The 13,677-nt window shown below is 42.8% G+C and overlaps 1 protein-coding gene across 2 annotated transcripts in view; it reads left to right on the forward strand.

The window, feature by feature from the left end:
* Positions 1-4,198: 4,198 nt before the first annotated feature.
* The window catches only part of PITPNC1 (phosphatidylinositol transfer protein cytoplasmic 1), a 231,697-nt gene continuing 222,218 nt past the window's right edge, over positions 4,199-13,677 (forward strand). For both annotated transcript variants that reach the window (XM_053300514.1, XM_053300515.1), the window contains exon 1: positions 4,199-4,982. In XM_053300514.1, coding sequence (XP_053156489.1) covers positions 4,923-4,982 — 60 coding nt within the window. In that variant the 5' untranslated portion in view covers positions 4,199-4,922. The remainder of the gene's footprint in view (positions 4,983-13,677) is intronic.

Raw genomic sequence — 13,677 nt, forward strand, 5'->3', positions numbered from 1 at the left:
CCTTCAATTGAGACTCATTTAAAAAAAATTTTAATGTGTTATTAATGTGTTCTTATCTATTATGATTTTATCTTTTTATGAATTTTGAATGTGTTATGTTTTATGTTTTTAATTCTGTACACTGCCTAGAGATTTTTATACTAGGTGGTATATAAATTGAATGAATGAATGAATGAATGAATGCAATCTTCCTGCTCAAATTCCTGGACATTTCATATCCAGGATGACACTTTCCCTGCATCTTGGATAGGACATCTGATTCCTGGCTGTCCGGGCCAATCCTGGAGATGTGGCTGGCAACTATAGAGGCCATCCAGGCCTTCAGCAGAACTACTGTTGCCAATGGAAGCTGCTGCTGGAAGCACAAGGAGAGTTGTCCTTGTGTAAGGTCTGCTCCTTACATGGCTGCAGCTTTCATTTTGCTTGTGGAAGAAGCTTCCATTGATGGAGTGCTGCTCCACTCAAGGTCTGAATGCGACCTGGGATGTTTATTAATTTTCTACACAAATAATATCCTTGTATAAGAAAATATATATTTTGGAAGGAAAAATAGATGGAATTCTTACAAAAGCCCACTTGCCTATGAAAAGGCAGTCTCTTTCTGAGTGGATGGTTTCCCATTTTGATAGTCTTTGAGGTGGGTCTCATGATTGATGAGACCCACCTCTAGAGGGTTTGCAGGGAGAATGGGCTAAGCCCCCTCTCCCCGCAGATGAGCAGGGAAGCAGCCCTGGGTGGCTGCAGTGGCCGCCCACACAACAGCTGGCTCTGTTATGGAGCCAGTGGGGGCTAGGAGGATTGGGGGCCGCGCCCCCCCCCGAAGCTCCAGCATGCCCTGTGCATGTGCGCAGGGCATACTGGAGAGACCCCCGAGCTGGGAGGCTGCTTTTTAGCCTCCCGGTTGTGGGTCTACTCATGAGTTGCCGTGGCAACACATGAGCACAAAGACGGGGTTAGCGGAGCACTTGCTCCGCTAACCTTGGCTAAGGGCAGGGGCAATTAAGTGGGTTACCTGCTTGTAAACCACCTGGCCCGCTTGTAAACCACCGGGTGGTTTATGCAACCAGCAAAAATTGGGCTAGGTTCTCCTAGCCCGATTTTTGCTGGTCATGAGAATAGCCTCTTTTAACTACAAAAGGAAAATACACATTTTGTCTCACAAACTTTTAAAAATATATGTATATTTTATAATATGTTTATTTTGAATCATTTACATCAACATTTCTTTGAGATTATGCAAAGGAAACACATTCAGTTGGGGAATACATACAGGAAGCAACAGTCAGAGGAAACTTTAGAATAAAAATTAAGCTTGTTGTTAACTGAAAAACTGTAGCATGCAAGTGCAATTAAAAGATAAGCAGCCCTTACCCACAGCATATTGCTTGGAAAGGGAATATGCCTGCTAAAAGTAAGATACCTCCCCCCCATTACTTACATTTCTAATATGTGTTAGATTTCTAGTCCACATTCTAATTTCATACACACACACAGACAGTGTATAATTTCCTTATACACTAAGTTATGATATTTGCTATACGAAACTGAAGGCTGTTATTGAAATGCTGATTAGAAGGGAAATTGGTGAGGTTATTATATCCTGTCCTGTATATCCTGTGCTACCCTATTGCCTTTATACATATCTTGTGAGCCTCTTTTAAGTTTTTGTTTTTATGTTTGTGCTTGGTTAAAAAAGAAAAAGAAAAACATCCCTTCCTTATTTTAAAATTCTGTTACTGGTTAATACAAATGGAATTTGTAAAATGCTGTTGTGGATCTGATCAACAGTCATTGCGTTCAGGATCTTGACTTCAAGGCTGTTTTATTCCAAATGCCTCTGAGGAAGTATAAAGGAAACAGGATTCTTGATGTGATCTGTCTTGCATCTAAAGTTGCTATATTCAAACTCCCCAAATCTGGGCACCCTAATTTGCATGTTATGTACATTAGCTTACAAATATGCATATTATGTAAATTAACTTATGCACTGTCCAGTTGACTTGTATTTGCTCTGAATATCTACCAACAATAGTTGGGGAGGCTCTCTTTATTTAACCATTTACCTGAGCATTAAACACCCAGACTTTATATCCCAACACTTTCTAATATACCAATTCAGTTTTTAACCTTGTCTAATTACCTGTGTGTGATGCTGTCATGGATTCCTCACCAATTGCAGAGTACCACCCCACTCAGTTTTTCCATTATCTGAATATGCTATTTATTGGTAAATAAATATGCTATTTATTGCTTTATATATGCTAATTTAAATATGCTATTTATTGGTGGAGATGAAGATACCAAATCAAAGCTCATGCTGAGGAGCTGTGTTGAGTGCATTTTCATTACCACTAAATTCTACAATTGACCCGTCTCTAGAGATTCAGATTCCAGCCTTGCTAAATTCACTTGAGTGTCTCCTAGGGCCCTTTCTCACGATCCTGTGAGTGGGGCTTGAGGGTGGGTGGCAGGGAAGGCTGCAGTAGTTTACCTTCCCCGCAGATGATCTGAAAGAGTTGCTGGGTGCACAAATCGCGCACCCAGATGAGCCGCTGCTGCCCCAGGCAGCGCAGAGGTTCGCAGGCTGGGACGCATCATCCTGGCCTCTGGAAATCCCACTGTGGGATTGTGGGGATCCCCTCAGCGATGGCCAGGAGCCTGACCCTCATGGGTCAGCTGGCACTGACCCATGAGCAGTTAGCCCAGTTTAAGAGCGCATTCGCACCCTTAACCTTGGCTAATTGGGGGGGCTCCCTAGGCAGGTTTGCTGCTGAGGCACCATTAGAAGCCATGCAGCTCCCAGCGTTTCTCACAGGCAGCCGACCCTGGGTTTAGCTCTGCCCTAGCCCGGTCTTGACTGCTTGTGAGAACAGCCTCCTCGTTTATCAGGGATCGTAAAAGGCATGAGAAGCTCCTTTGTAATTGCAAAATGTCTAGGCAATTGCAGCAGATATATTATCAGTCTCCAAAGGATCTACAAATGTCCAGTTCCTGGAAGTAGCTGGAAATGGGACACCAGTCTTTTAAGATCAAGTTGTACTTACTGGGTGCGTATAAGTCAGGACCAGAATAACAATAATTATCCATAGTTGATGCCAGGGGTGTAGCAAGGTTGGAGTGGGCCCAGTAGAGACAAGATTTTAAAATGCCCACCCCCTCACCACAATAGAACATCACCCTAAATTATTTTTAGAAAGGTTTTGTAAATTGTGGATGATGCAAGTCATTTAATGGTACTAGAGAAAGACATGCTGTTCTGGTAGCTCCAGGTCTTAACAGTCACATCAGTTTCGGAGGATGAATAAAACTGAAGGAAGCCCGGGTGGGGGGAGTCAGTCATGTGACTTGCCTCTGGGGCCCTCTCAAGACAGTGGGCCCCCAGACAACTGTCTCCCCTTGCCCCTGGTTGATGATAGTTACGCCCCTGGTTGATGCAACAGATATTACTAAAGCGCACAGCATAAAAGATTTCTCAAGTGGTGTTGTTTCCATTGCAGAGCTTTCGGATTTCTTATGTTTTTAATGTGTAGTTTACCAAAGACAACCACAGGAGTCGACACTGACTCGACTGCACACTTTACCTTTTCCCTCTTCCAACATATTCAGTAAAGGAAGTTTCCCCTGCTCCCTGGGGATGCATGCTAGGGTTGCCATATTCTGGCTTTCCAAAACTGGGTGCCTAATTTGCATATTATATAAATTGGCTTGAAAATAATTTTTGAGCACAATAGTGACTGCAGGTTTTGCTCATAACTCTGCTTCTACAAGGGCTAGAGCTTAGCTTAAAAAAAAAAGCTGGAATCTGGGTGGGCTAAACAATCTGGGTGAGATGCTTAAAACCCGGGTGAGACCCAAAATTCCAGGGGGCATGGCAACGCTTTTTGCAGCACAGCTCTGACTGCTTGGAATTACCTGTAAATCTCTTATTTATCAGTTTCACACAACTGCTTCTGGGCACATGTTTCTAAATGGCCTGAAATAATCCTGCCAGAACAAAAAGCAATTATCTCTTCTGATGCTAATGGTTGCTGTCCTGAAGGCGCTTCCAATGTGCTTCTCCGCCTTGCTGGCACTTCAGCAGACATGCTGTTTTGTTTAAAACGTTCACATTCTTTGCAATGCCATTTCCCTATTGGCCGGATGGGGCCATCCTTCCTGCTGTGGCTGCTGATGTCAGACCACTCTCACACCCTTCCCAAGGCGGCTGCTGCTTCTGCAGAGACTTCTCAGCACGACCAGATACAATCCGTACGTACATGCAGCTCTGGTGGGGGAAACCCAGCCCCCAAGAACGATCAAAGGTGGGAAGAAGAAAAGCCAAGACACCTCCCGTCGCTCCCTCACGATGCACTAATGCTATACGCATAACAGCAGCTTTAGTACAGCAAGGCGGAGAGAGCCTTGTTTACCAGTCTGGGAAGGAAACATTTTAAACCCCTTTGTCTTGGAAGTAAGCATCTCATCTGGCTGGCTGTGCCGCTGCTGGTGACATTAACACTGAGGACGGCTTTAGTTCTTTTTGTGCTCTCTTTTTCTCTGTGGCTCCAGGAATGTCTTGATACACCAACAAAGAAATTGCAGGCGTTAGTACAGTTCCTGTGGATGCCTTTGAATTCATAATAACCGCATTTTATGGCTGAGACTCCTTTGTGTATATGTATGTGTGTGTGTGTGTGTGTGTGTGTGAAAAATCACATTATCTCAGCTTGAAGACGGAAAAACTGGAAGACAGAAGAAACTGCGTTGTTCTTTTTGCTGGGTCAGCTTTCTAGATGGTGACAGCGACGAACATACATACCTTGTCAAGCACATATACTAGAGGGTGCTGTCGATTTTGGTGACTGTATAGATTTTTTTCAAATTTTTTTGCTACGGTCAGGGTGCAGAAGTCGCATTTCTCCTTCATTGCTGATTGGCATTAAATGTGTAGGAATATGCTCATGAAGGAGTACCGGATCTGTATGCCTTTGACAGTTGAAGAGGTAAGTGCATGCTAATAATGCTTAGTATCTTGCTTAACTGTTTCTCCTCTGAATATGGCTAGAGAGAAGTCATTAGAAGAACACGGTCATCTTGCATTGAGTTCTGTTTGTTATAAAATGTCCCGTTATTCTTACTCTGGTTTAGGAAATGGTATTTCTGTTGCAGCAGAAGGAAACTGCATGTAAGCAAAAGTAAATATACCAGCTAACTATGGCACCAGGTCTTGACAGGCTACTAAGCTTTGCTAAATTCGCATAGGCATACATAAACCTGTACCTACACTCTTGACAGGACTGATCTGTGTTGAAATTAATATTGCAAGAACTTATCCAATAAAGCAAAACTTCAGTTGGAGATAACATTATTTGGTCATGAAACTCTGTTTTCCAAATAAGCTACTTCCACATTCCACATATATGTAACTTTATTTCATTTGTTGGCAAAGCTGCTCTTTCCAACTAGTGGATTTGCTTTCTTCCAGTATCATGTTTAATTTAGTCATTCCAGCTGTTGTATTTTGTTCGCTTTAATGCATATTTAAATATGTGTGTGCACTATATTATGTGTCTACACAGAAACACGTATATTTGTAAGTGGTGGAGGATGAACAGGCAAGACGATGTAGCTTTTGGAATGCAACAGGCTTCGTTATCATATCAGCTCCTGTTTTAATCAGTGCTTTTTATAATTTGTTGTTGTTTTACTGGGAGAACGTTATGCACATAGTGAACCTTAGTTTATTTTTTGGTAGGTTGAGAGGTTGACTGTGTGTGTTTTAACTTTTGAATATGAATTTGAGGACAAGTAAAGTTACAGGCTTCTTATGGCCATAAAGTCATTACCATGAAAGTTTCTTTTCTGCTCTATCTTTTGGCAATGCGCAAATGTACTTGGGTTTTTAAAGATTTCCATTGTCCACAAGGGGGAGCTTTGGATATATTTTTCTGAAAAGCTTTGTTCCTCCCTTTCCTCACTCTATTTTGGTGGCAGAAATATATAGAAGAATGGGAAGCAATGCTGCTATTGGGTTGCTTGCTATAATTTTTTCTTTTTTCTTCCTTTTTTTCCCTTTGGCAAAAAGGTTAAATATATAATTGAACTCTGTTTTTGGAAATCTGCTGGACTCTCGTGGCTTACAATGTCTGTGTTGGTAAAAGAAGTTGTAGGATGTAATGACAATAACAAATTTGTGCTGTATTTTTGCACAATGCTAAAACAAATGCATATTTGAATCTTCCAGTGTACTCTGTTTTGCACCTACCCACAATTCATTTCATCTGGCGGTACTGTGAATCTGATGGTTGTGAACCAGCCAGTCCCTATTGTGTGTTGGGGAGTAAACATGTGCAATTGAGTGATGTTGTGATTTTTACTTCAGCAGTCTCTCATAATCACTGCCATCTCCTCCTTTCCAACCAAGCCAACATTTGAGTGTTTGAAAGATCCTTGCAAATAATCCCACAGAAATAATAGGCAAAAACGGTCCTTAGCCCCTCTGTCAGCACATATCTATGCTAGCCACAACCTGAAAGCTGTGAGGAAAAACCTAGCCGCTCTCTCCATTTTCAAAAGCTTCCCTGCCTGGTGGCCTGGAGGCAATTCTTGTTCAACACTTTCTACCAGGCAAGTGGCTGTTTACAAGCCTGGTTTAAAAGCAGCTTATACTCAGTGGGAATGAGAATTTACATGAACAGATCTTCTGAAAATCTTTAGCACTTCCTAAAGGACAGTTTGATGATGTTCCTAAATTCTTTATTCCTATACAGTACTTCCATCTTCCATGAAAGTGTGTCAAATGCAAAACTGTGAACAAAAATGCCACGATTACATTTTAGATAGTGTATCTTGCATTCTTATGCAGTAGCTGTGATACAATCATTTATCTTGAATAGTGACATAAACATTATAACGGTTGGTTATCTTCAAAAAGGTGTAGACAGTTTTCTTCAATAATCTGCAAGTGAAGACCTTATTGGAAATCTAAAATAACTGAAAAAAGGAGGATCACATTGTTGCTTGACATGTGCTATTATATGTGATTTAAACTAGAGTAATAATCTTTTGTTTGGTGAAATATTAGTTGAACCGAGAAGGTTCTTACAATAGACTGTTTTTCCAGTGTTGAACAGACAAATCACCTGAAGTGGCACAGTGGGGAAATGCTTGACTAACAAGCAGAAGGTTACCGGTTTAAATTCCTGCTGGTACTATATCAGGCAGCAGTGATATAGTAAGATGCTGAAAGGCATCATCTCAGATTGCATGGGAAGAGGCAATGGTAAACCCATCCTGTATTCTACCAAAGAAAGCCACAGGGCTCTGTGGGCTCCAGGAGTCGAAATCAACTTGATGGCATACTTTACTTACTTTACAAGAAAATACAGTTGCTTAAATCCATTAGCAGGAGAAAGAAAGAAGTGTGTTTTTCTTTTTCAAGAAGCTGAGATACTACTAGAATAAGCATTGTTTCTATAATGTTAATATATGGTGATGTGGCCTTGGTGACTCTCATTTTTAGGCTGAAATCTTGTCCACACTTGAGAATTAAATCCCATTGAACTCTGTGAACTAAAATAACATGCATATGATCTGGGCCAGAGATCATCTGGCTGCTTGTTACTCTTAGAAAACTCTTGCCTGATCCCAAACTATTCAGTGTCAACAACCATTATGAAAGTTTTTACTAATTCCCTAGTCACAAAGCATTTAAAATATAAATACTTTCAGAAGATGCCTGTGAGTGTGGAAAAATGACTTTTTTATTTAAATAACTTCAATCATATTAGTTTATAAAAAGTTTATAAATTTGTTTAAAACATTATTCTTTAAAATTATATTTGAAAATATAATTTTATATTTGTTTTTTTTAAATGTTCCTTAAAATTATGTTTGAATGCAATACAAACTTTTATTTATTTTGTATATTTATATACAGCCCAAACACAGGTCTAAAGGCAGTTTACAGAGTTAATATACAGAAAATACAAAAATAAAAACAAACATTTTAAAAAGATTTAATTTCTTAAACAAAAAGCCTGGTTAAACAAGTGTGTCTTAAGGGTTTTTCTAAAAGCCTACATTCCTAACCTTTTAAAACTGAGTCCAAGGTCCTCTCTAGACAACATATTGTGGTGGTTCAAAAGCAACCTCAAACTATGGTTTGGCCTTACAGGCATGAACCTGGATGGACCCTTGGGCTCATGTGCTCCCTCTTCCCCTCACATGTTTTGGTTCTCTGCTTCCTTTCTTGGTTTCAGGCAAACCATAGTTGGCTGTTTCATTGCATCCAGCAAGCCGTAGACATCATCCAGCATCCAGCAAGCCACAGGAGCTTCACACTGCAGACAATCAATCATGTAGCTCTGGGCAGCCAGATTGGCCACCCACACGACTGGTGGGGGCTGCGGGGATCGGGGGCCACTTGGCCCCAAGAAGTCCCAGGATTCCCTGCACGAGCGGCACATGAGCAAATTAATTTATTAATTATTATTATTATTACATTTCTATCCCGCTCTTCCTCCAAGGAGCCCAGAGCGGTGTACTACATACTTGAGTTTCTCTTTCACAACAACCCTGTGAAGTAGGTTAGGTGGAGAGAGAAGTGACTGGCCCAGAGTCACCCAGCTAGTTTCATGGCTGAATGGAGATTTGAACTCGGGTCTCCCCGGTCCTAGTCCAGCACTCTAACCACTACACCACGCTGGCTCCTTTAACCTCAAATAAATGAGGTTAATGGAGTGCTTGCTCCATTAACCTAATTTAAGGGGAGGGGGATTTAGGCAGGCTAGCTGCCTTGGAACCACCAGGCTCGCCTGCAAGCCCAGTGGTTCCGACAATCACTAGAAAGCAGGCTAGGCTCCCTTAGTCCGCTTTCTGGTGATCGTCAGAATAGCCTCTTTATATTTGCTCTACAAACCAGGATTTGACCCTGTTTTACGTGGGAAATGCAAACTAGAGACTGCTAGTTCAGAGAAAACTGTGGTGGTTCCCTCAACTAGGAAGGGAAGCAGGACAGCATTGCGCATGAGGGGGAGGAGGGATCTGGCTGGCCTGAAGTTCACTGTAGGCTCATGTACCTCTGAACCAATTTATTGCGTTAAAGCCTATTTTTCTATGTAAAAGAATGAACCTGAGCTAAACTATGTGACTTTTCAGGTCAGTCTTTGTAAATATGACACAGGAGGTATTGGCTTGAGTCCTAATTTCCATGAGCAGAGTTCTCTTCATGGAATAAGGCATCTCTACCTCGCCCTTCCTCCTGCAGGCCTGAAAACTGCAGCTGGAATAAAAGGTGGGGGGAATTCCTTACTCTTGTGCAAGTAAAGTGCCTTCCATCACCTTATGATCCAAACCAATGCATATATCATTGTGCAAATTATGAATATTTAAACTCTGTAAACCAAAAGTCATGGCATTTACTTTCCATGTCATAGAGAAACTGTGCCCAGTAACTACCAGTTGTATATGGCAACCAATTAGTATGCATGCTTGTTCAGCAGATATATGCTAGGTGGCTAGAAACTTGGTTAAATCTCTTATTTAAATTGCCTTGATTTCAGTCAATCCACCTTTGTGCTCATTCCTTCGGAGCTTTGAAATATTTTCCTCTTCTGGGATCACAGCCTAAGTAATCTTGCTCATATCCTGCAGTGTTTAAAAATGTTACCTTATAAGAAAACAATGGCAAAGTAACAGTACATTGTGTGATTAGGATGTCGGTTACTAACTGTTGTTTTCATATTTCTTTCATTTAGTTTTAAAAATTGGTTGTGCACAAATGACCTTTAAACATTCATCAAAAGGGACTTTTTCCTTGAACAATTCATATGTTTGTTCAAAATCTCATGTGACTTGAGTGAGGAGGTTAAAATGTCAGAATTTAAGTTTTAGGCTGCCATTGTGGTTTTGTGGTAACATTTTCAGCTAACATCACAAGGGTTTTTTCCAAAGCACAGAGCATAACAATAATATAATTCAATACGTCAGCAAAAAGTCCCACTGGTCTATACATAGTAACAGACAAAACATGACCAAAAAAGTCACGTTCTGGGATAATTTACCATGGGGCAGATGGGTCTCCCCAAGTTGTTTCCTCATAGCTGTTGGAATTGGTCCTGCCCAGGTTAACTTGTTGAGAATAGCCTGTTTTCTAAGGCTCATTCAACAAATACAATCAAAAATTGCTGGTGTGTTTTGCCTTTCTAGCTGTTTATAGTATCAATGATCCCAGCTAAATGGTCCCCATGGCACAAATTAGTAATGGCTGTTATGGCATTTACTGAAACATCTGAACCTATATTTGCCCTAAGGATTTGATTGTTCCTGGTTCTTGTTCAAGTGTGGGGAAATATATGTTATGGAAACATCTGCAGACCAGGAGCAATTGGATTCGTAGGTCAAATTGTCACGTTCTCTTATGGCCAGTAGCTCGCTGTGCCTGGCAAAACCGCTCTTCCTCTGCTGAAGCAGGCTTGAGAGAGAGCAGGAGCAGGCTGTTGAGGCGAGGGCTGCAGAGGTCAGGCCTGGGAGTCTGAGAAGTCCATGCAGGCTGTCAGCAGACACAGGCAGTTCAGGTTTTGGGGAACTAACCTGGGAGCTGGAAAGCACAGCAATATGAGCTGTTGAACCAGCAAACTCACTATGGAGTTTTAAAGTTTTTAGAACTTAAATGGAGGCCCCGCTGGTCTCCACCCTTTCTCAAGCCTTCCAAACTCACTCCATAGCACTTGTTAATTAGCAGACCCTGCTAACTCAGCAAAAAGGCACCTTTCAAAGTGGCGATTCTCTTATATTTAGCAGGGGAAGCTTAATTGGCCCTATCCAACCCCAGCACAGCATCCCTCCAGTGGCTATTGGTGTCTACCTTAATGTTTCTTTTTAGATTGTGAGCCTTTTGGGACAGGGACTCATTTATTATTATTTATTTTTAGTTGTAAACTGCTTTGCAAACTTTGTTGAAAAGCAGTATATAAATATCAGTAGTACTAGTAGTAATTCCTCAGCTCAAGTAGATCCTGTCTCCCAGCCAAATCATTGAGCTGCCTGCCCAGCACTTCTACAGTGCTGTTGCAACAACAGTAGCATCCAGCATCAGCATCTCTCCTGTGGTTCTGGTGAAGAGGGAGAAGGCTGTCCTTGAGGGGGGTATTTGGCTGGATCCCCACTCCCCGTTTAGCTGGTCTCCTTGACAGAGGCAAAGTGGAGCTTGTTCCTGAGAGCTTGATTGTTTCAGGACCTGGAGGACTCGTTTGGGTCCACTCTCCCATCTCCTGCCTGTGGGCACTCTTGGGGGGGGGTCCTTGGGGAGTGAAGGTCTATGGGATGCCTCTCTGGACTCCAGTGTCTGGAGCAAAGGTTTCAGGGTCTCCCTCTGGGGTCTTTGGGTCTTATTCTCAGGGACCTCCTCATCTGAGAAGACATTGGAGGTAATCCCAACACAAACATATGCTCAAATATTTCCCGTCTTCAAGGGAGTACAGTGTTTTCTTGATCCCATGCTTATCCCACTCTCTCGCCACACCATTCTCAACCCAAAGTGTGCCATTAGTGTCCTACATGGGAAATAAAGTTACACGCATAATAGGTTTCAAGGGAGAGCAGTGATGTCACCATCAAGATGGCCATATGGGGGACTCGTGCTTGTGAATCCCTTGATTAGCCATTGTCCTTGGCCATCCACCATTCTAGATGCCAAGGTCTGGCACCTGAGGATCCAAGTTGTTGACTGGCAAGCATAATTAACTTAATGATTTCCTAAAACTTTTGAACACTGACTGATGCCAGGCTAGGCAACAAAATGTCAACTTCTTGCCCATGAGGCACCTCTGATGTGAAGAAAAAAACCCAATGAAGTGATAAGCTTGAAGAAATTATGTAACCAATTAAAGCTGCTCAGGAAGATATTAAATTTGAGATTACAGCCCAGCTGAACCCTGTCAAGGACCAGTTAAAGTGTCTCTGGTCATATTGGCAGAGCGGAGCAAGCTGCCACTATGGCACTTACTGTGGATTTGCTTCCTGTGGATTTAACCGCCAAATGGATTACAACCAAAAGGAGAGAGAGTGTACAATCTTTGTGACTTTATTATTTTGTTTACTATATAAACTGCCTTTCAGCTGTTATGGCTCTCTAGATTGTTTGCATTAAACACAAAGTACAACAGTCAATACGTCAATCAACTAAAATGAACCAATTGGCTGGGCAGAAGGTGGCCCTGGAGGTGTGTGTGATGCTGCATCCTTCCCTCCACCCACTGAGACATCCCTTCCTTTCTGTTGCCTTAAAAAGGTAAAGTGTGCTGTCAAGTCGATTTCGACTCCTGGCACCCACAGAGCCCTGTGGTTTTCTTTTGAGAGAACACAGGAGGGGTTTACCATTGCCTTCTCCTGTATGAGATTATACCTTACAGCATCTTCCTATATTGCTGCTGCCCAATATAGTCGCAGCGGGGATTCGAACCAGCAACCTTCTGCTTGTTAGTCAAGCATTTCCCTGCTGAAAGTGGAGCACTTGGGGGAACTTTGGAATGCACAAAGTGTAGCCTTGAGCTACCCCTTTTAATCAAAAAGCAGTGGAGAGTTCAGGCCCTGAAGGACTTCTAAAGGAATGGCTTGCATCTTGCTTTCCAGAGCTCTTGGATAAAGATAATCAGCAGTGGGAGTGCAACCTTTGAAAGAAATGCAGAGTGAGGAGGGTAAGGTGGCACTCATGCTAAAAGTGGCACGCACAATGGTTTTGAGTTGCACTTACACTGCTAGGAAGGTCGGCTGCTACAATGCCTCTGACGGGCATGGTAGCGGACACCCTGGATTGGCAGCAGAGGTCTCTCTGGCTGTGCTGACTCTCTTGAAAGCACGTGCTCTGAAAAAATGAATGGGTGCCTGCAAGAGAGGGCCGACCAGCACAGCCAGAGAGACTGCTGCCGCCAACCCTGGATGTCCACCACCTGCTACAACAAGCAATGACACGTCAACTGGAAATAAGCAGCAGGCATCATAGCAGTCAGTATTTCTCACACGTACACTTTCTCTCTCTTGGACTAGGACCAGGAAGCCCAAGTTCAAATCCCCATTCAACCAATTCACTGGGTGACTCTGGGCCAGTCCTGTATCTCTCAGCTAACTTACCTCACAGGGTTGTTGTGAGGATAAAAAATAACTATGTACACTGCTCTGAGCTCTTTGGAGGAAGAGTGGGATATAAATGTAAAAATAAAAATAAAATAACTTCTGTGTTGTGTCTGTTCTTGAAATGGAGGAGACAAAGCATAAAGGTTTACTGAAGGAGAGAGAGAGAGAGACACCCACCAGCAATGCTTAAGACTGTTTGGAGAGCAGCACTGAATGCCGCTGGGAAGAAGCAAGGTAGCAATCATGTCATGGCCCAGCTGATGCAGGAGGAAGGGGTAGTGATGAGGCGGGGATGCCAGCTTCACTCCAATCAGCACGCCTTCTTAAGCTGCCCCAACAACTTGGTCCACTGCCTTTGAAAGGCTGCAGACTCCAGCGGTAGTCCATTGTGGACGAAGGACCAGTGCTGCCATGGGCCTAACTGGGGGTGGGGGTGGGCAGCCAGGGCACATGCCCTGGGTGCCACTGAGGGGGGTGCCACACCAGTGCCTGCCACCCCCACCCCATTGCCCACCTGCCTAGCCCCAAGGCCCCTCAGCCACTTGCCTGTTCGCCTTCTCTCCT

The sequence above is a fragment of the Hemicordylus capensis genome, chromosome 2 (assembly GCF_027244095.1).
Source record: "Hemicordylus capensis ecotype Gifberg chromosome 2, rHemCap1.1.pri, whole genome shotgun sequence".
NCBI classification, from domain to species: domain Eukaryota; kingdom Metazoa; phylum Chordata; class Lepidosauria; order Squamata; family Cordylidae; genus Hemicordylus; species Hemicordylus capensis.